General features: G+C 34.2%; 3 protein-coding genes across 3 annotated transcripts; 2 read left to right on the forward strand and 1 right to left on the reverse strand.

Moving 5' to 3' along the window:
• Positions 1-10332: 10332 nt before the first annotated feature.
• Positions 10333-11174, reverse strand: LOC120078373 (protein EPIDERMAL PATTERNING FACTOR 1). The gene is made up of 2 exons (XM_039032640.1): positions 10996-11174; positions 10333-10893 (listed from the first exon to the last, which is right to left on the reverse strand). Exons 1-2 carry the CDS (start codon positions 11087-11089, stop codon positions 10628-10630), a joined length of 360 nt encoding a protein of 119 aa, XP_038888568.1. The 5' UTR covers positions 11090-11174; the 3' UTR covers positions 10333-10627.
• A 3234-nt stretch (positions 11175-14408) lies between these two features.
• On the forward strand, positions 14409-15615 carry LOC120078617 (NDR1/HIN1-like protein 6). The gene has a single exon (XM_039032905.1). The coding sequence runs from the start codon at positions 14548-14550 to the stop codon at positions 15256-15258; it is 711 nt and encodes a 236-aa protein (XP_038888833.1). The 5' UTR covers positions 14409-14547; the 3' UTR covers positions 15259-15615.
• A 1002-nt stretch (positions 15616-16617) lies between these two features.
• Positions 16618-18807, forward strand: LOC120078409. Its single transcript, XM_039032678.1, has 6 exons — positions 16618-16658; positions 16748-16880; positions 16958-17065; positions 17134-17319; positions 17392-17523; positions 17638-18807. The coding sequence occupies exons 1-6, from the start codon at positions 16618-16620 to the stop codon at positions 18676-18678; spliced, it is 1641 nt and encodes a 546-aa protein (XP_038888606.1). The 3' UTR covers positions 18679-18807.
• Positions 18808-19625: the final 818 nt, after the last annotated feature.

Consider the following 19625-nt stretch of genomic DNA (forward strand, 5'->3'; position numbering starts at 1 on the left):
GAGAGATCATCTTGAGCGTGAATGGACAGAAGATCAAGTTTGACATTATTCAAGCCGTGAAATATCCTGAAAAATAAGACCTTAATGAATCCGACGATGAATAGAGTTTGAATGAAGAAGAGAAGCCTGAAGATGAAAATGAAGATGAGGATGCGATCTCATCCATTGTTACATGCAATGCAATCACAGAAAAAACAAACTAGGAAGATGAGATGATCGCAACCCAAGAAGTTGAGCTGACAGTGAATGAAGAAAGAAAAACAATGCAATCGTCCTGAAAATAACTACCAATACTAGAGCTGAAGACCCTTCTGAACCATCTGAAGTATGCGTTTCTGGGACTGAATGAGAAGCTGTCAGTAATCATTTCCTCTGCACTTAATGAAAACCAAGAAAATGCGCTGCTGAGCATTTTGAGAAAATATGTAAAAGCAATTGGCTGGACGCTCGCAGATATTCGAGGAATTAGCCCCACATAATGTATGCATATAATTCGTCTCGAAAAAAACCATAAAAGATCGATCGAACATCAGCGCAGACTCAACCCCGCGATGAAGGAGGTCGTAAAGAAGGAGATAATCAAGTGGTTAGACGCGGGCATCATCTATTCGATAGCAGACAGCACGTGGGTTAGCCCCGTGCATTGCGTGCCGAAGAAAGGTGGGATGACGGTTGTCCCTAATGCAAATAACGAGTTGATACTACAAAGGACCGTCACCGGGTGGCGGATTTGCATGGACTACCGCAAACTGAATACGGCAACAAAGAAAGATAATTTCCCTTTACCTTTTATTGACCAAATGTTGGATCGTCTAGCTGGAAATGACTTCTACTGCTTTGTGGATGGGTATGCCGGTTATAATCAGATCATGATTGCTCCAGAAGATCAAGAAAAGACCACCTTCACCTGCCCGTATGGAACATTTGCTTTTTGTCGCATGTCGTTCGGCCTCTGCAATGCACTGAGCACTTTCCAAAGGTGTATGATGGCCATCTTTTCAGATAATATCCTCGAAGACTTGAAAGAAATATTCATGGACGACTTCTTTGTATATGGGCACACATACGAAGTCTGTCTTGACAACTTGGAGAAGATATTGAAAAGATGTAAGGAGACGAACCTCGTGCTTAATTGGGAGAAATGCCATTTTATGGTGAAGGAGGGCATTGTGCTGGGGCATAAGGTATCTAGGGACGGGTTGGAGGTGGACAAGGCAAAAATTGAAGCAATTGAAAAGCTCTCACCTCCAACAAGTGTAAAGGTTGTCAGGAGTTTCTTGGTACATGCCGGCTTTTACAGACGTTTTGTCAAGGACTTTTCAAAGATAGCACGGCCGCTGAGTGCGTTGATGGAGGCCGATAGAAAATTTGACTTTGATGACAATTTCCGCAATGCATTCATGGTTTTGAAGAATGCATTAATGACTGCACCCGTGTTAATCGCACAAGATTGGACACTTCCCTTTGAATTACTGTGCAATGCGAGCGAGTATGCGATGGGAGCAGTGCTGGCGTAGAAGAGAAAAACAATACTGTATCCCATCGCATATGCGAGTAAGACTTTGAATCCTTCTTAAACTAACTACATTACCACAGAAAAAGAGTTACTTACGATAATATTTTCGTTGGAGAAATTCAGGGGATATTTGCTGGGAACAAAAGTACTCATCCATACTGACCACTCAACGATAAAATATTTAATGACAAAGAAAGACGTGAAGTCGAGATTGATTAGACGGGTTCTCCTCCTCCAGGAATTCGATATGGAAATAATTGATCGCAAGGGGATGGAGAATCAAGTTACGGATCATTTATCCAGATTAGAGAATCCAGAGATTGACCGCAATCAGTCAGAAGTGAGCACAATGTTCCCAGACGAGCAGCTATTTCATATTGATGAATTTCCATGGTACGCAGACGTGGTAAATTATCTGGTTGCGAGCAATTTCCTGAAGATTATACCGACTACCAAAAGAGGCAGCTCAGGCATGAATGCAGATTATATTTTTGGGATGAGCCAAATCTGTATAAGAGGGGGTCGGACCAGATTCTGCGACTATGTGTACTGATGATGGTCATCAACGCATATTATCGCAATGTCATGATTCATCATATGGCAGACACTTTGGAGGCCAGCGTACCGCAGCAAAAGTATTACAAAATGGGTACTATTGGCCAACACTATTTAAGGATGCACGAGACTACGTGATGAAGTGTGACCGGTGCCAATGCATGGGTAACATTTCATGGAAACATGCGATGCCCATGAACATCATTTTAGAACTGAAGTTGTTCGATGTCTGGGGCATTGATTTCATGGGACCATTCCCACCTTCAAATGGTCACAAGTATATTTTGTTAGCCTTAGAAGCAGTAGCATGCGCCGCAAGCGATGCGGTGGTAGTTTCCAAATTCCTGAAGAAAAATATTTTCACTCGTTTTGGCACTCCACGTGCCATAATAAGTGATGAAGGCTCGCACTTTGTCAATTACCTCGTCAAAAATCTGCTGCTCAAATATAATATCCTCCACAAAGTGGCCACTGCATACCATCCACAGACGAATGGTCAAGCTGAAGTGTCCAACCGGGAAATTAAGCTGATATTGGAGAAGGTGGTAAAGCTTTTGCAAAAACAGTAGGCAACAAAGCTGGACGATGCGCTATGGGCATACAGGACTGCGTACAAAACACCGATAGGCATGTCTCTGTATGCATTGGTTTTTGGTAAAGATGTCATTTACCACTGGAACTAGAGCATAAAGTGCTATGGGCGGTGAAGAAGCTTAACTTTGACTTAAAAGCAGCAGGGGAAGCAAGAAAACTCCAATTGGTCGAGCTTGATGAGTGGAGAATGCAAGCTTATGAAAATGTCAAAATTTAAAAAGAACGAGCAAAACGTTGGCATGACAACCGGCTATGCGGCAAAAATCTCTACGTCAGACAAAAGGTTTTACTTTTCAATCCACGGTTACGGCTCTTTCCCAAAAAATTAAAGTCGCGTTGGTCCGGACCCTTTATAATAAAAGAAATATTCTTGCATGATGCGGTCGAGCCTGATTAATGAGGAAGGGACCCGTACATTCAAGGTTTACCGTGCAAAGAGTCAAGGCATATTACGGGGTGATTTTCGTCGAGAAAAAGACCTCTGTAGACTTAAGAAATCCTCGAATGAGAGCGAAATAAGTGGCCCTTACGGCTGGCATAGCGATAGAAAATTCATCTGGGCACAAGTCTTTTGGAATATCCTTTTCTTACTTATATTCATGAACTCTGCCTACACTATGATGTTATTTTCAAATGTTGTTTATCTGTCTTTCACTTTAAATCTATATCATAATATTATATATATATATATATATAAAATAATGCGATTGTGTTGAATAATCATGGTAAACGATTTTGCTAACTCTGTTTTTTTTATGATTATTTGACCCTCTCAATGTTTTCTTTGCAAATGATCAAGGTAAACGATTGTGGAGGCGCTACACGAAGACGCAACTACTTAATTTCGTCACTGCAATCCAAAGAAAGTAGATAGCCGCAAAGCAGGATGCGTCAACAAATATTTGTTTGTATCTTTCTTTGACTTTATTCCAAATTTTGCACTATCATATGGCATTTTAATTTTAAAAATTTTATCAATGCATCCTCTTTAGTTACCACAATCATTTAACATTGATTAATTTAGTAAGTCACCGCATGATTTCTCTTTGCCATTTATGATTTCAATGATGAAACGCATGCTTCTATTTTTTTGTATATACTAGATTCAACTTAATTTTAGGATAGTCACCTCATAAAATATTTCTAGAAATTAGTGGTCTGCTAGCTTTCTTTCAAACTGACCCTTTATGAAACTTCCTAAGAACATCGCATGACTTCTTTCAATCTTTTGGCAATGAGGACATTGTCGCATTTTAAATTTGGGGGTGCGGTATTCATTTTCGACCTTGCTATTTTTAGCCTTGCTTATCTTTAAAAGAAAAATCTTAATGTTGTGATCGGATCCTACTCGTAGTTGGGTCCGCATGACACACGTGGGGGCAAGCCAAAACGAAGGTAGGAATCGTGATCAACGCATAAATAAATGACCGCAACTCCACTGTCAAATGGGCATGAGTTTAGTCAAAGTAAGAGCGTCTTGCTCATAGTTGGATGTCTACATGACACACGTGAGGGCAAGCCAAAACGAAGGCGAGGCACTTGGATTAGCACAAGGTCAGAAGAAAAAAAATCATGTCTAAAATACGCAAAGATAAAAAAAAAAAAAATCATTTAACACCCAAGCAAAAAACCTTTTTTTGAAATAAATCATGTGATGCCCTGAATATAGTAAAGTCTTTTTGAAGGTTAAGCTTGCGGTCCCTAAATTTTAGAAATATTTTAAGAAGAGACTTGGATAGGAATTAAGGAAATTTTGGTGTATAGGATTTGAATAAGGCATCCTTGAGAAATCTAGGAAAAGAGATTGCGGTCGACTTTCTAAAGGAAATCTTTAGCTTATGCATGAGGACAAGCATTGTTTAAATTTGGAGGTGTGATAACGGGCAGAAATGCACGTTATTCGGTACTAAGTTATAAAAAAAAATATAGGTTTGCGTTGATAAAAATATACAAGATTGCGTCCAAAAGCATTAACTTCATAATATTGCGGTCACATGCATCAATCGCATTAAAACAGTTAACTTATGTGTTTTTGTGAGAATATGAGTTGGTGCAAAGCGGAAAATGCGATCCAAAGAAATCAATGACCGAGCGCATCAAGAGATTGCGTTAATGCAAGGCTATGTGACCATTTGCACTCGCAATTATCTGCTCAAAAAGGTTACCGCATAGAATCGGCGCATCTTTGGTAGGTGTATCTGGGTAAGAATTGTAATAAATCACGGTGGGATAGAAAGCTGATGACAGTCGATTCCAAATTAAGTTGACAAGCCGTTAACGAACTACTGTAGCAAGTACACTCAATTTTTCGGTGACAAATATTTGGTGCATCAGATAGAGAATTAATGTCATCCCATTAGTGCAATCATAAGAGAGAAGAATCCTTTCTCCCTGAAGCTCTATAAATACCGAAGGCAACCTTTAGTAAAGAAGTTCGACAGTTAGAGAATTTTCCCCTCAGATAGAAGTAACCTTGTTCATAATTTTTTGTTACTTAGAAGGCGGAAGCGAGGAAAATGAGATTGTACTGAGAGATCATTCCGGTTAACTTGAAAGAGTGCCAGAAATGTCGAGATCAGAGAGAGGGCCAACTCCTGCGGAAGTAGGAACATCTTTTGAGCAGAATAGAGTTAACAGTGTAAAAGCCTTGGGAAGCAAGGAATTGCTACCAGACTCTTTATCTTTATATTCCATTCATTTTGTACTCTGAACTGATTTATAGAAATGGAATTTACATCTTTATATCTGTTCACTCTCTGTATATTACGCATGAGTAGCTAAATCTGTCAAATGGGTTGAGGGGCACTTAGCATAATTGGGGATCTTCATTCTATACGATTATCTTGTATTATGAATGCATCATTCGTCCATTAGAGATACTTGGGAGGGTAGTCTAAGGATAGAATCTAGGCTTAGAAAAGTTAGGTTAGAATCTAGGCTCGAGAAAGTCAGATTAGAAACGAATAATCAAGAGATAAGAGCTTAGGAATAAGTGTTGTTTGCTATTAACGCATCGCATGCATCCTAGAGATAGGTTATGATTGTATGCGGTCACCTTGCCCTTGTGTGCATCTTGCATCATCACATAGGTAAGAAGTAGAGACTTAGGAATAAGCTCTATAGACATTATCTCATTCATCGCATGCGTCCTAGAATTAGTAGCTACCGCCTTGCATTGGAAAATGATTGTTGTCATATGAGTGTAGCATGATCGCATAGTTTGAACGCATTCTCGGGAAACGATAGCTAAAGACCTTCTCAACCCCTTCCTCTGCATACTCAGTGTATCTGTTGCATAATCAATATTTTCTCAAATCCGCTACATACTTTTTATACTTCAAACAACAAACCAACCAAACCATTAATTTAATTGTTACCGCAAAGTGATCTTAAAAATTATTACCGCATATTGTGTTCCTTAGTCCATGAGTTCAACCATTGACTTACCAGGAAACTCAGTAGGATTTATACTTGAGTCCTGCTGAGAAAACTTGTTGCACAACACATTTTTCATTACCACAATTTCCTTTCATTATATCACCGCATAAAATAACGCATCAACCACTAATCCCTCTAAAGAACAATAAGTCATAGTTCAACTATGACCAAACCCCTTTCGGGCCAAGAGAGGGTATGATGTCATATTGTTCAAGCCCCAGAAGCAGCCTTTAGGGAGCAATTTATAACTTACTCTGACATTAAGGAAAAAGTGAATTTCATCTTATATAGCTGTGTTCCCAGCTGCTCAATCAGATAAATCCCCAAAATGGTAGGCTTCTTGAGTTGGAAAATTGGCCACTCTCACCCATGCAAATCAAAGGACCGCCTTCACAGGCAGGAGTTCACAACTCACTCAGGATTCAGGTCTTGTCACCTATGGTCATCCTAGTGAAATGTAAGTCTCTACTATTAACGATGTTATATAATGAAACTATTCATTTCGTTGTTCAGTCTTAAACTCTTTTATATAGAATACCCCCGCTCACATGTCTCTACATGAATGATCAGGATCAAATCATTTGTAGAACTTTAAAACAATTGTAAAATCTACAAAGCGGGTCGTATTCGTAGTATCACTAGAATAAGGTACCCAGCTTTATTCATCTAGTACAGACCATTCAGGTTATTATTTAAACACGATCCACTTGTATGTCTCTACATACATGTTTAAGCTACATAAGATAACCTTGAATGTTTGTTTATTGATTTTGTGGATTAATGCTACTAAATGTCAAATAAAACACCTCATATTTTATTAAATAAATAAACTGTTTGAACAATACAATTAAAAACTACAGGACCCACTAGATTTAGAGCATTAACCTAACAAGAACGTCTCTAGAACACAAAAGACACAGATTCGTCAATGCACTATACTGTTGGTCGAATACACAGATCGAGCTTTTCACCAAAAGAATAATACGGCTAACCCTTTTTGAAAAGACAGAGAACCCTTTAAATAAGAGCAGCAGAAACACACTAGACAACCCTAACTTCCATAGAAATCGAGAGCCAAACATGGAAAAAAAATAATGGCAAAATAGCAAAGGAAACCACCAATAAGGAAAGTATCTTGTAGAATTAGCATTGTCGTAGACATTCCTCTTTCTGAAACCAACAATGCAGAGACACATCTCGTAACATCTGAGATGCTTAAACAAATATTGTCAACCACACAAAATCTAACACTATGATTTTAATATGAATCTCATTCATATTCACTAACTTATAGTTTTAATATGAATCCTATACATATTAATTATTTGAATCATATCCAAATAATAATGTTTAATTTTGAATCTCATTCACAACTTTATATTATAATGCATTTATATACATTAAAATAATCGTATCATATACAAATTAACATCATTTCCTTATTTAATTTGAACAATTCAAATTCTTTCAAAACTCTTAGTCCTTGTTTGTCCATTGTGAGCTAGCAAGGGGACCTAATGGACCTACAGATTAGAAGCTGCAATGATTCGACATTAACTAATTAAACTCTTTAATTATATTAATGAACATTCATTAATTGTGGGTTATTCCACTAAAGACCCATAGGTGCACTCTTCGTACTGTAGAATATTTTTGAGTCCATGGATTTAACCCTTACAATAAGTTGATCTTTCATGAGAAGTTCGTAATTATAGCTAGGTCAAATTACTGTTTTACCCCTGTAATTACCTCTTACTCTTTAAGTACCATTAATCCCTCTAATAAAAAATCTATTTGTGGTCCTACCATAAACTAAGTCCCTCTCGGGCTAGTGAGAAGGCGAGTATACCTTTGTTCAAGATCTGGAATCAACACTTAAGGGAACTACTCCTCTACTTACCATATAGGCGGGAAGGAGTTGAATTCTATCTTATGTAGCTATGTTCCCCGCTCCCTACTCAAACATGTCCCCAAAATGGTATGCTTATTGAGTTAGCGACTCGGGCCACTCTCACCAATACAAATCAAAGGACAACCCTCATAGATAGGAGTCCGTAACTCATTCAAGATTGCGATTGGGTTACATGATTATCCTATAAAATATTAATCTCTTCCATCAACAGTATTACAAGGAAAGATTAAATATCTCGGTTCAATCTTACACAAACTCATTTGTATAGGATACTCCCACTCGCATGTCTTTACATAATCAATTTGGATCGAATCGTTTGTAACACTTACAATATTTGTAACAATTACAAAGTGGGTCGTATCCATAGTATTACCAGGAAAAGGCACCCAACCTTAGTTCATATACTATAGACCCTTTAGGTTATACTTGACACATGGTCCAACTGTATGTCCACTACATACTATTCGAGTCTCATGAAATAACCTTGGATTTTTCATTTAATGAACAACTAACTGTTGCATATATAAAATAATGCATTATTATATCAAATACTAATTAACTACGAGGTTTTGGGGCATAAATCCCAACATAACCAACTTAGAATTAAATGAAATGAATGGTTAATTAGACGCTTGAAAATTAAACATTCCGCCTAACGTGTCCTATATTTAAACACAATTAAGACAATTGGAATTCGTATGCTTTTCATCAATTCCAGTGGCCTAGTTAGTCGTTTAGGACAATTTAGTTAGTTTTTCTAATTGAATTGGTTATGTGTAAGCAATTAATTAATTTTGGTGATGAGAATTCAATAATCGAGTACTTTGAATAGGGAGAACTCATTTGCAACCCAAGCTAGGCATTTTCATATATTCTATTAAATCTTTAATTGGTGTAATTTATTCTTTTGCAAATCAATCAACTTCCAACCCCCTCCCTCCGGTTACACTTGGGCTGCAAACCATTTATTTGAGAAATTCAAAGGTTCCCTGTGTTTGACACGGTCTTGCCACTAAGACTACTTAATAGTTGAAGTGCTAGATCGTGAATATAAATATCATTTGATCAACTGAAAGCCTCGACAACTATCTGTATGTCAATGAAAAGCTTATTCAATGCTTAAATTGTACAATAATTAAACTATATATTTTTTTTTCAAACTTGATTTTATAGAAATTAAAGACTAAATAGAAATTTCTAGATTTTTTAATAATTTTTTATTATTAAAATTAGTGTGTGAATTAGTGAAAATGTGAAGAGTGAGGGTAAAAATTGGATCTTTTATCTGAATTCAGGAACCACTGTGATATTTTATGGTGTGAATGTTGAATCAATAAATTTTATTTGTATATATAGTAATTGTTATCTTTTAAATCAAATTTGTAGAGAATAAGGCCTCTAAGAATATTCTAATTTTGTACCAAAACCGTACGTAGCTATACTGACCCAAAAAAAAGATGAAATGTGTCCCAAGAGAATAAAGTCCATGACCAAATATAAATTTTTCCAGTAAATAATATCATTAATATGTTAATATTTTTGTCCTAAAAAAATAAATAAAGTCCATTCGATAACTTTTTTTTTAACTTTGTCTTTGTTTCACACGATTCTTTGTGGTTTTCATTTTTTTTTTTTTTTTTTTTATCTAAACATATGAATTCTTACCTAAATTTAAAAAAGAACAAAGATGAGTGTAAAAACTAATTTCTTTAGTTTTTAAAATTTGGCTTTGGTTATAAAAACACTCCTAAAATGTAGGACAACACATAGAAACCAATATATAGAAGTTGTACTTATATGGCTATTTTCAAAAATAAAAAATTAAGATCTCGTTTGGTAATTAATCATTTTGTTATTTATTTTTGTTTTTAAAAATTAAGCCTATAAACACTACTTTTACTTTCAAATTTCTTCTTTTATTATCTACTTTTCAACAATGGTTTAAAAAACCAAGCCAAATTTTGAGAAATAAAAAAGTAGCTTTTAAAAAGTTGTTTTTATTTTTTGAAATTGGCTAAGAATTCAATCGTTGTATGTAAGAAAAAATACAAATCATTATAAAAAAAAAAAAAATAGAGATGAAATAAGCTTAATTGAAACCAAATAAGATCTAAATTCTCTCTATAGTGATTGTAAAGGACTTTTAAAAATAACACAAAATTGTACTTAGCATAACTAGTACAATATAAATGAGTTTGGGTGAATCAAATTCTTCAAGCCTCCTAATCATCCAATTCAAGACAAATACAACAATATAATAGTAATTAAATTTTGTGAATGATATTAGAATAGTTAGGATAATATTACGATTCACACGTTGATAAATGTATCTAAGTTATGTCAAAATGTTGCTAAAAAGCTCGATCTGTGGTTACAACTCTAACTCCCACAAAAAAGAAGTCAAGAAAGAAAAAAACTATAAGAATAACAAACTAAAACAAGAGTGATATATTTGTACATACAATGTGACTCTCTCATTGTAGTTAGTACCCTCTAAATCATTGGAAATACGATGAAATTATAATTTTTAGTTTTTTTTTTTTTTTCTCCCTTCGACATCCAACAGTGTAAAATTGATCGATCTTCCTAAGAGTTGAAGTTAAGACTTTATATCAAGGAATAGGATAGGACTTGTTATTGCACATGCATCTATAAGCCATTGGACATGTTTCAGCCTCTTGAAGTGAAGCACACACAAAGCTTATCATCACTAATCTACACGGCGAGCACGAGCCACACGCATGTGAACAATCCGGCAAGCTCGACCCCGCTACTTCAACTGTGTCCGCCCCTTTTCTCCCTATCACTGCCTTCTTTTCCGGCGAGTACAATTTCTCTTTCACCGTGGTTGTCGCCATCTTGCGGTGGTGGCCATGATCTACACACATGGAAATCACCATGAAAGACATATTTTAGAATGATTATGAACCTAACAAAAGTAATTTTAACTACTTAACGAGAAAACAGTAGAGTGATTTACGTGAGTTTCGTTGTGAAATGTGTCTAGAGGAAATGGGTGTTGGGAATAAGAAGAAAGCAATGAAGAGAATAGAAAACCAAGTGGAAGGGTTCATGGTTTTAGATTAGAAGGTGAAGAAAAGAGGTTAGTTTTTAAGAGGGTGTGTTAAAGAAAATGAAGAAGATTGAGTAAAGAAAGAAGGAAATGAAGAGGATATATATAAAGGGGAAAGATTTTGAAATAGAGAAAGAGAGTGAGAATTGAAGCAAGTCACAGGCAAAAGACAGGTCTTTTTTTAGTTTAGTGATGAGGTCACAGGGAATCCGAGCTTACAAAAACTATCACCATAAAACAAGCAGAAACAAAACATCAGAATAGAAAGTGCCTCCTTAAACGTGAAGAGCCATCAATGCAAACAAAAGAAGAGAGAAAAAAAGCTATGAGAAATTGGTCTATCACATAGTTCAATCCTTACTATAAATTATTTTAGTTCATGTTTAGAGTAATTTTATAAAGTAATATTTGCATGTAACCCCATCTCCATCCATCTCATTCGATTGCAAAGGATTTTTAAGAAAAAAAATATATATATATATATATTTGTCACGTGATTATTTGTGATTAGACACCTAGATGAACTAAACAAAAATAAGTACAAATGAAAATATCCTCAATAGAAATGGATTTAGATACAGTTGATTATAAAATTGATTTTCAAATTACTATGTTTGGTTTTAGATGTGATTTGAAAACTACTAAATTACTAAAAATTTATATGTGTATTTTAATTTTAAAACATAATCAATATCGGAAAAATTTAACACAAAAAGTATTCGGCTAATTTTGGGGGTAAGTCTAGGTCAATCATGCAATGAAAGCACATTTTAATTAATGGTTGAAAAAATTTAGATTTTTCTAGGATCAATCTCAAATTTTGCCCAACAACAATTTTTGAAAGAAAAGTGATTTTGATAATAACAAATATAATTTCGGTAATATGAAATCACAACCAAGCATACATTTATACGAAAAATGTCCTATACTATGTGCTCGTCTCTCTATTTATCGTATGACACGTTAACATACTTTTAAATAGAGTGGAGTCCATATGAAGTCCACTCATATTTACAAAATTAATTTATAATGTGGAACAAAGAGAGTATTGAAGGCTATTTGGGAATCCGTAATGAAATAAATTTGGATTGTAATGTAATCCAAAACTCATTTTTAGATTGAGCGTTTTGGGCTCGATTTGTAATAATAAAATCATTTCATTCCGACAGTTTTTAGTCTAACCCTCTTTCCTACTATTTTGACGTTTCATGATTTCATTTATGTTATGTCCTCGATTTTTCACACATTTCAACACTCCTTTTATTATCATAGTCATGATTACATTCCAATCTCTCAAATAGTGTCTTATAGTATTACGAGAATAGTAAAAACTTTGTACATTGCAAAAGCGGGACTTGAAAATTTGAAAGGTTTAGAAAAGAGGGCAATAAATTTGTATCCTTAGTGTGATGTGAATGGCATTAATAAATTTCTGAAAGCTTGTTGAAATTGTTATGGATCTTTGTCTCTTTCATAAATACCCAACGCCATGGACCATCTCTTTCTTTCTTTTTCTTCATAAACTTTCTATTTTGTAGTGCTGTGGCAATGGTACCCCATCAAGTATTAAAACCAGGAACCTACATATAATAGGAGTTATTGTGGCAGAGAACATACAGAATATGTATTCTCAGAACTTTATTCATATACAGGGAATAAATCTTTTTATGCCACACCTATGTTTTGTTTTTTGGATTTACCCGATTGATTCTAAAATGATTAAAATCATTTTTATCATACATATTTTTTTTAGTTAAAAATCAATTTCATGTTCGAATATAAACTGGTATTCTCATACCAATATAGATTAGATTTTGAATCAATCAAAATATGTTTTTTTGACCAGGACGTTTAAAAGAGAATAAAAAAAGACGTTAGAAATTTGAATATACTCAGCCAATTTGTTGAATTAAAAGAAATTCATAAAATATGATTTTATATGGTTTGATTTTACGATTTTGATTCAAATTTCAACCAATAAAAATATAAGTAAAGTGATTTTGATCATTCCAAAATTACTTCTACACATGCGAACAACTATATTGAATATTTTTATTGCAATGTTTCATAAGGGGTGGAAGCTGTAAGGCAGGGAATCACATTGAATTTGATCATATGTTCAAGGTTTGATTAACGTGGTACCTATGAGGCAGCCACATTTCTTTCTTTAAGGTTTCATTAATGTCGTGGTCGAATTTCTCTATCTGTCTCACACCACATCCATCACTCTTTAATACACACAATAGATAACAGAAACTAAAAGTAATGTAGTAATGTAGTTCTAGGAAATTTAAATATCTAATATTTTACATTTGGTTTTGAAATATATGCAAACCTTCAAAATTAGTTTACATTATAAAAATATATCCTACAACTTTATCCTTCAACATTATCTTTAATCTTTCATAAACATCTTATAATTCTACTTCAAGTAAAAATCTCCTTTAAAATTTCTAATAAAAATTGGAAGTACTTGTAATGATGCAACACTAGTCTAGAACATAAATTTCTAGGTCTTAATTTTCATATGAAATTTTATATAGATTTACTCCAAAAGCAAGTTTAAAACATTATAAATTAGGCTAATGTGGTAACTTTTGAAAAAAGTACGAATGTTTTTTTTTTTAAAACAAATGATAAAATTTAAAGATTTTCTTTGTAGAAAAATATTCGGATGTAGGTTGCACCCATCTTTGTACAGCTCAACCAAGTGTCCAATTATACCAAAAAAAGACTTATAAACTTTTTTGAGACTTGTAATGCTGCAACACTAAACACAGAATAAAAATTTTGATCGTTAGTTTTAGACCATCACCACACTGTTTTTAGACTCAATTTCCACCTATAATTCTTTAAGATTTGTACTTCAAAAGCAGTTTTGAAATGTTTATAAAAGATCAATGATATTAATATCACTTTTGAAAGCATACAAATACTTATAAAACAAACCGTACTTTTAAAACAAACTACAAATGTTAAGAGTATTTTTTATATGTAATTTAGTCTTCAAATAATTCTCAAACTCAAAGGGTTAACCAAACTCTGTTTTATTTGTTCTGTTCCATTGATGAATGAGAGGTTTTGGTTAGCAAAAACTTCTATAAGTTTAAAAATAGACATTGAACAAAAAAGCAATAAAAATAATAATAACCAAAGCATCAAAATCCTCAATCCATTCGTTCATTCATCTCCACAAACACATAACAAATCCGCTAAAACAGAGCAATGGTAACCTAAAAAAAACCCCAAAACCCTTCAATCTTCTCTTAATTTGACCTTTGGTCCAAATTTGAGGTAAAGTCAAAAAGAACAAACAAAGAAAAAAACACAACAAACAAACAACAGCCTCTCTTTTTCCATTTTCCTCTCATTTTTGTTTAACAAAGCTATGCCCATCAAACAGTCAACGCCTTTCAACTTCAATTTCCAATATATCCCTTTTCTTTTTTAACCATTCTCATGGAAGCTCCTCCAAAACCCAAATATGTTATGCTTTCCGACAACCACCACCAAGCCAGCCTCCGCCCTCCGCCCTATCGCCGCAACGTCCCCCGTTACCATTCCAAAGCCCACGGTGGCGGTGGCGGCATTGGTTGTTGTTTAAAATGTATTTGTTGCTGTTACTGTTTCCTCTTCTTCATCATCTTTGCTCTGTTCGGCCTCGGCTATTTCTTTTTCTACTATTTTAACCCCCAAATCCCTTCTTACAAGGTCACTAATTTCCGTGTCCATGCTTTCAATGTCAAATCCGATTTCAGTCTCTACACTGAATTCATCGTCATCGTTAAAGCCGATAACCCAAATGAAAACATCGATTTCATCTATGGCAGAGACAGCTCTGTTTCTGTAATGTACTCTGAATCGGAGCTCTGCGCCGGAAAGATTCCGGATTTCCGGCAGCCGGCGAAGAATGTGACGGACATAAGCATTATGCTGAGTGGGAATAGTGAATTTGGAAGTGGGCTTCAAGAAGCGCTGATGCAGAACAGACATAGTGGGAAAATTCCTCTGCTTGTGGAAGTGAAAGTGCCGGTGACGGTGGTGGTTGGGAGCTTGTCGTTGAAGAAAGTTTATGTGTTTGTTAATTGTTCATTGGTGGTTGATAATTTGTCACCAAATAAGAAAGTTGGGATTTTGTCGAGTAATTATACGTACGGTGCTTCCTTGTGAATTCTAAAGCTTTGGGCATAATTTTGTTGCTCTTCATTTTTTTTTTTTTTCGCCTTTTAATGGGAGTTTCATTTTTACTCTTTCAATGTTCTTATTAACCTTTTTTTTTCCTTTTTAACCCTTTTTATGTAATTATATTGTGTTTCTTTACTTGCTTGTGATAGATTTGTGTGAAAATAGGTGATTAAGATTTTTTTTCTTTTTCTTTTTCTTTGTTCAGAAGTGGAATATTCATGTTTTTCTTGAGAATATGTGGGATTGATTAATTGAATCCAGACTCGATGTTTATAATATAAGTTTGGATTTGTTTATAATTCTTTTAATTTGAAGTTTTGATCGATTCAAATGATGGATTCATCAAATTATTTGTTTGGAATCGTTGGGAAACTTGTTATTTCAATAGAGAAAGGATTGAAGTTTAAGACTTTTTTACCAAATTTCCTACCATAATTGATTTTAGGAAGAACGATGTATAGGTACATGGACACATTGACATCTATCTTTGTATAATCCATTCTAAACACACACAAAAAAAAATTTAAAATAAAATTAAAATTTTTATTTGACAAACTATGATTATCTTTTCAGACTAAAGATGAACTTTTTTATGATTAGTTGAGTCGTACTCAATTTTGTCGTCTAACTCAGAAGAAAATCAAAATATGTAGAAGAATGATTTTTTTAAAAAAAAAATATAGCTGTGACTATTTTTCTTTAATTTACCAATGAAGTGAAGGGGAAAAAAATTCAGGTTTACAAGGATTTTTTTTTTGTTAGTTCAAGTGTATAGAGAAAAGGGTTAAAAACAGAACAAAAACCCCCCATTTCTTAAATGTTTGATTCAACATAATTTCAAAATTATAGTTGTGTTAATAAAACATGACGACGAACAAATGAAAAATTACAAAGATTGTAGGATTAATTGGCTTTAAAAATAAACATAATTACTTTCTCAATCTCTTCCAAACCAGGTGAAACATAGAACTTCAAGTTTAGAACCCTAATTATGTTTAAAATATGATCAAAGTTTGTAACTTTATTCATTTTTCTGCTAATTTTCATACATTTCTAATTCAAATATCTTGCTGAGATTGAGGGGTTCGAAAAGATAGCTTTTTTCCAGCGTTTAATAAGCCATGAATTTCGGTTAAGTTCATCCCACGTTCCCTCTCTGTTCTCAATCATAATGCTTATTTTAGACCAATTTTTTATATGATCACTGACCACAAACCGTTTTTTTCTCTAGATTTTCAAACCCAATTCTCCTAAATAACTCCCAACACACTGTAAACGCTCAGTAATGGTGGTTCTGTTATTATGAAATGATACTCAATCTCCAAATTTGTGGTAATTTCAAGCATGTTTGGCTTTCTATTTGGGTGGAGAAAAGCTTCAAAATGGTGGGGTTTTCAATTTTCATATCCTTTCAATTCTAATGGGTTTTTTTAATCTTTGCAAAGTCTTGATTTTTATTTGTGATTTGATACAGTAAGAAGCTAATCAGAACAGCTCTGTGTCGGCTTCAGATGCTCAAGAAGAAGAGATATTCAATTGTTAAGCAATTACGTGAAGATTTGTTTGAGCTGGTTAACAATGGCTATCAACAAATTGCTTTCAGAAGGGTATGTTAGAATTCACCAGAATACTCTTTGATTGAGTTCTTTACTAGAACTTTTAGTTCATTTTATTTCTATATCAGGTGGAACAGCTTATTCAAGATGAAATCTTGATGGAGGCTTATGATTTGATTGAAAATTTCTGTGAATTCATCTTGGTGAAGTTTTCCCATATCAAGAAACACAAGTATGCCAAATTTTTACCATTTATTAAGGAGGTTTAATTTGGGAAAAAGAAAAACAATCTTATTTGTTTTAGTTTATGGTTTTCAGGACGTGCCCTGATGATATTATTGAAGCAATTTCAAGTCTCATATTTGCCTCAGCAAGATGTGGGGATTTTCCTGAGCTTAAATCAGTTCGGAAGCTGTTCGAGAAGCGTTTCGGACGGAGTTTTGCTGTGGCTGCTGTTGAATTGTGTCCTGGAAATCTTGTGAACTCACAGGTGAGTGGTTGTTTGATTAGTGTTTAAGGATTTTGGGTTATGAATATTGAAACATTCACTGTTTTTGTATAGATCAAAGAGAAGCTTTTATTGAAGCCTGTTTCAGATCACGAGAAGCAAAGATTTATCAATGATATAGCAAGAGATTGCTTTTATCCATCAATTTTGGCTCTTGAATACTCTCCTGATTGGCATCAGAAACAGGTTCTTATTTTGCTGCTATCACAACTCTTGCCTTTTGCTTCCTTTTTTTTTTTTATTTCAAGTAATCTTGTAATGAAATGGCATTGTAAGTTAAGATGATTTAGTGAACCTTAGGTACACGACAATGAAGATGAAACTAATGGTGAGGGAAAAGAAGAACCAGAGAAGTTGGAGAAAGTAGTAATCTCTCTCAATTCGTCACGAGACAACAACCGTGATGTCGTGGATGCTCGGTGTCATTCTACTTCTTCCAGCTCTTTAGTTTGTCAATCTTCTCCAAATGAAAGGGAGGATGTTGGCTTAGACAGAGAGAATGATGCATCCTCTCCTGAAATCCTTCCATTTTGTGATGAAAGTATCGTTTATCTCGACAACATCGTCGAGCTTTCTGACCTCTCGATGGAATATGGAGACTCGTTGGATCAAAGATTCTTCAAGTTCAAATCACTTGTTACAAGCATGGGAGAAAATGTTCGAGATGGAAACGATCAAAGTCTCATAGAAAAGCATGATGATTCGAATACGAAATTGGTTTCAGGGAGATCTAATCAGATTATAATTGGGTCTCCGAAAGAACTGAGGATAGTATCGATGTGTCGAGAGCAAGAGAATCATAGTTTAAATAATACAAAGAAGAAATTCATGAAGTGTTGTTGTTTATCATGCCACAGCTTGTCATCTGAACTGCAAAACTACTGCTTGGAGCAGCCATGTTATGTCTATTCTGAGTGTAGAACAGACGATTATGTTGTTCGGTCTTCGGCGGTTAAGCATACGGATTACGATTTGTCTAGCAAAGATTCATGGAATGAAGATTCAAATGAGGAAATCGAATTTGATACGTTTTCGAGGACAAAAAAGGCAAGCAATTATGGGAATGGAACTGTGGTTTATGATGTTTTTGTGTACTCTCATTGCCAGCCAGTTGAAAACAAAGAAACTAATGCAAAACCAGAAGAACTCAGGACAAATGGTAAGTATGAAACTTCTGTTGGTTTCAATGGAATTCAAAATAAGTTCACAAAATGTATGAAAGGTGCAGATAAGTATCCAAGTCATGTTCATCCGAAGTTGCCCGATTACGACGAAATCGCAGCCAAGTTCATAGCTCTCAAGAGAGAATATTTGCAAAAATCAATGAAAGGAGGCAACTAGCAACAACTTCAGAAGCAAAAGACAAAAGAAAGGAATCTGTATTTTATTACATTCTGATAAGGAAAAAGAAAAGAGAGTCAAAAGGGAAATAATTCCACTACCATTGTAATTGTTTGTAGAAGTCAATTTTCAGTTTCCATAGACATAGGATGAGTCAAAAATTCTGTGAAGAATATAAAAATTCAGATGTAACCCATTGTTAAAAAGCAAGTTTTGATGGATGAGTGTGGGGTTTGGTAAGTGAAATTGCTTTACTTGTAAACAAGACCCAAAAAAACCAAAAGATTCATGAACTTATTTAACTCCACTATCCACTTAATCAAAGTCCAAGTATAAATTCCTTAAGCACATTGTGGAAAAAATGGAAATCCCACTTAAGAAGAATATAAATTATCAGTTACAAAAAAGATCAAAAAGCAAATTTGAGATATTTTTGTCAAAGATAAGAGCTGAAGAACTATCAAAAGTTTATGCATTTGTTAAAAGATTTTTTTTTTCTTTGGTTCAACCCATAAAGTAGTGGAAGAAACTGTTGGAACAAGGGACAAACAAGAAAAAGAAGGAACGTATGAATTTCTTTGAAGGAAAGAGAGAAAGAACCATCATTTTGGGCAAGAAAAAAACAGAGGAATTTGTAATACTTTAATAGAATCTATAGCTGGAATTGGGCCAAAAAGAAGATAATATTAAGGGATAACAATACACAACGTCTTAACAAAGATCTTATATTTCATTTTATCCAACTTTCTAATTATTTTCAAAATTTTCCAAATTACTTCTTAATTATATAAAAATTAAGATTCAATTACCTTTTTATCCTCAACCTATAATTAATTAACATGTTTTAAAAAAAAAAACTCAAAAATTCCCTTGATTCACCGACATGATTTATATTTCAACCAATCTTTTTTCAAAATTCCCACTCATTCTCTCTCTATCCCTCTTCT

This window comes from Benincasa hispida, chromosome 5, assembly GCF_009727055.1.
Source record: "Benincasa hispida cultivar B227 chromosome 5, ASM972705v1, whole genome shotgun sequence".
In the NCBI taxonomy this organism is placed as follows: Eukaryota; Viridiplantae; Streptophyta; class Magnoliopsida; order Cucurbitales; family Cucurbitaceae; genus Benincasa; species Benincasa hispida.

What these genes read in the sequence shown, in the direction of transcription:
- LOC120078373 (XM_039032640.1), bottom strand. Translation starts at nt 11,089, where the DNA reads ATGAACCCTTCCACTTGGTTTTCTATTCTCTTCATTGCTTTCTTCTTA. An exon ending in CATTTCACAACGAAACTCAC is followed by an intron (nt 10,894 to 10,995) that starts GTAAATCACTCT and finishes CCATGTGTGTAG; the next exon opens with ATCATGGCCACCACCGCAAG.
- LOC120078617 (XM_039032905.1), top strand. Translation starts at nt 14,548, where the DNA reads ATGGAAGCTCCTCCAAAACCCAAATATGTTATGCTTTCCGACAACCAC.
- LOC120078409 (XM_039032678.1), top strand. Translation starts at nt 16,618, where the DNA reads ATGTTTGGCTTTCTATTTGGGTGGAGAAAAGCTTCAAAATG. An exon ending in AACAAATTGCTTTCAGAAGG is followed by an intron (nt 16,881 to 16,957) that starts GTATGTTAGAAT and finishes TTTCTATATCAG; the next exon opens with GTGGAACAGCTTATTCAAGA. An exon ending in GAAATCTTGTGAACTCACAG is followed by an intron (nt 17,320 to 17,391) that starts GTGAGTGGTTGT and finishes GTTTTTGTATAG; the next exon opens with ATCAAAGAGAAGCTTTTATT.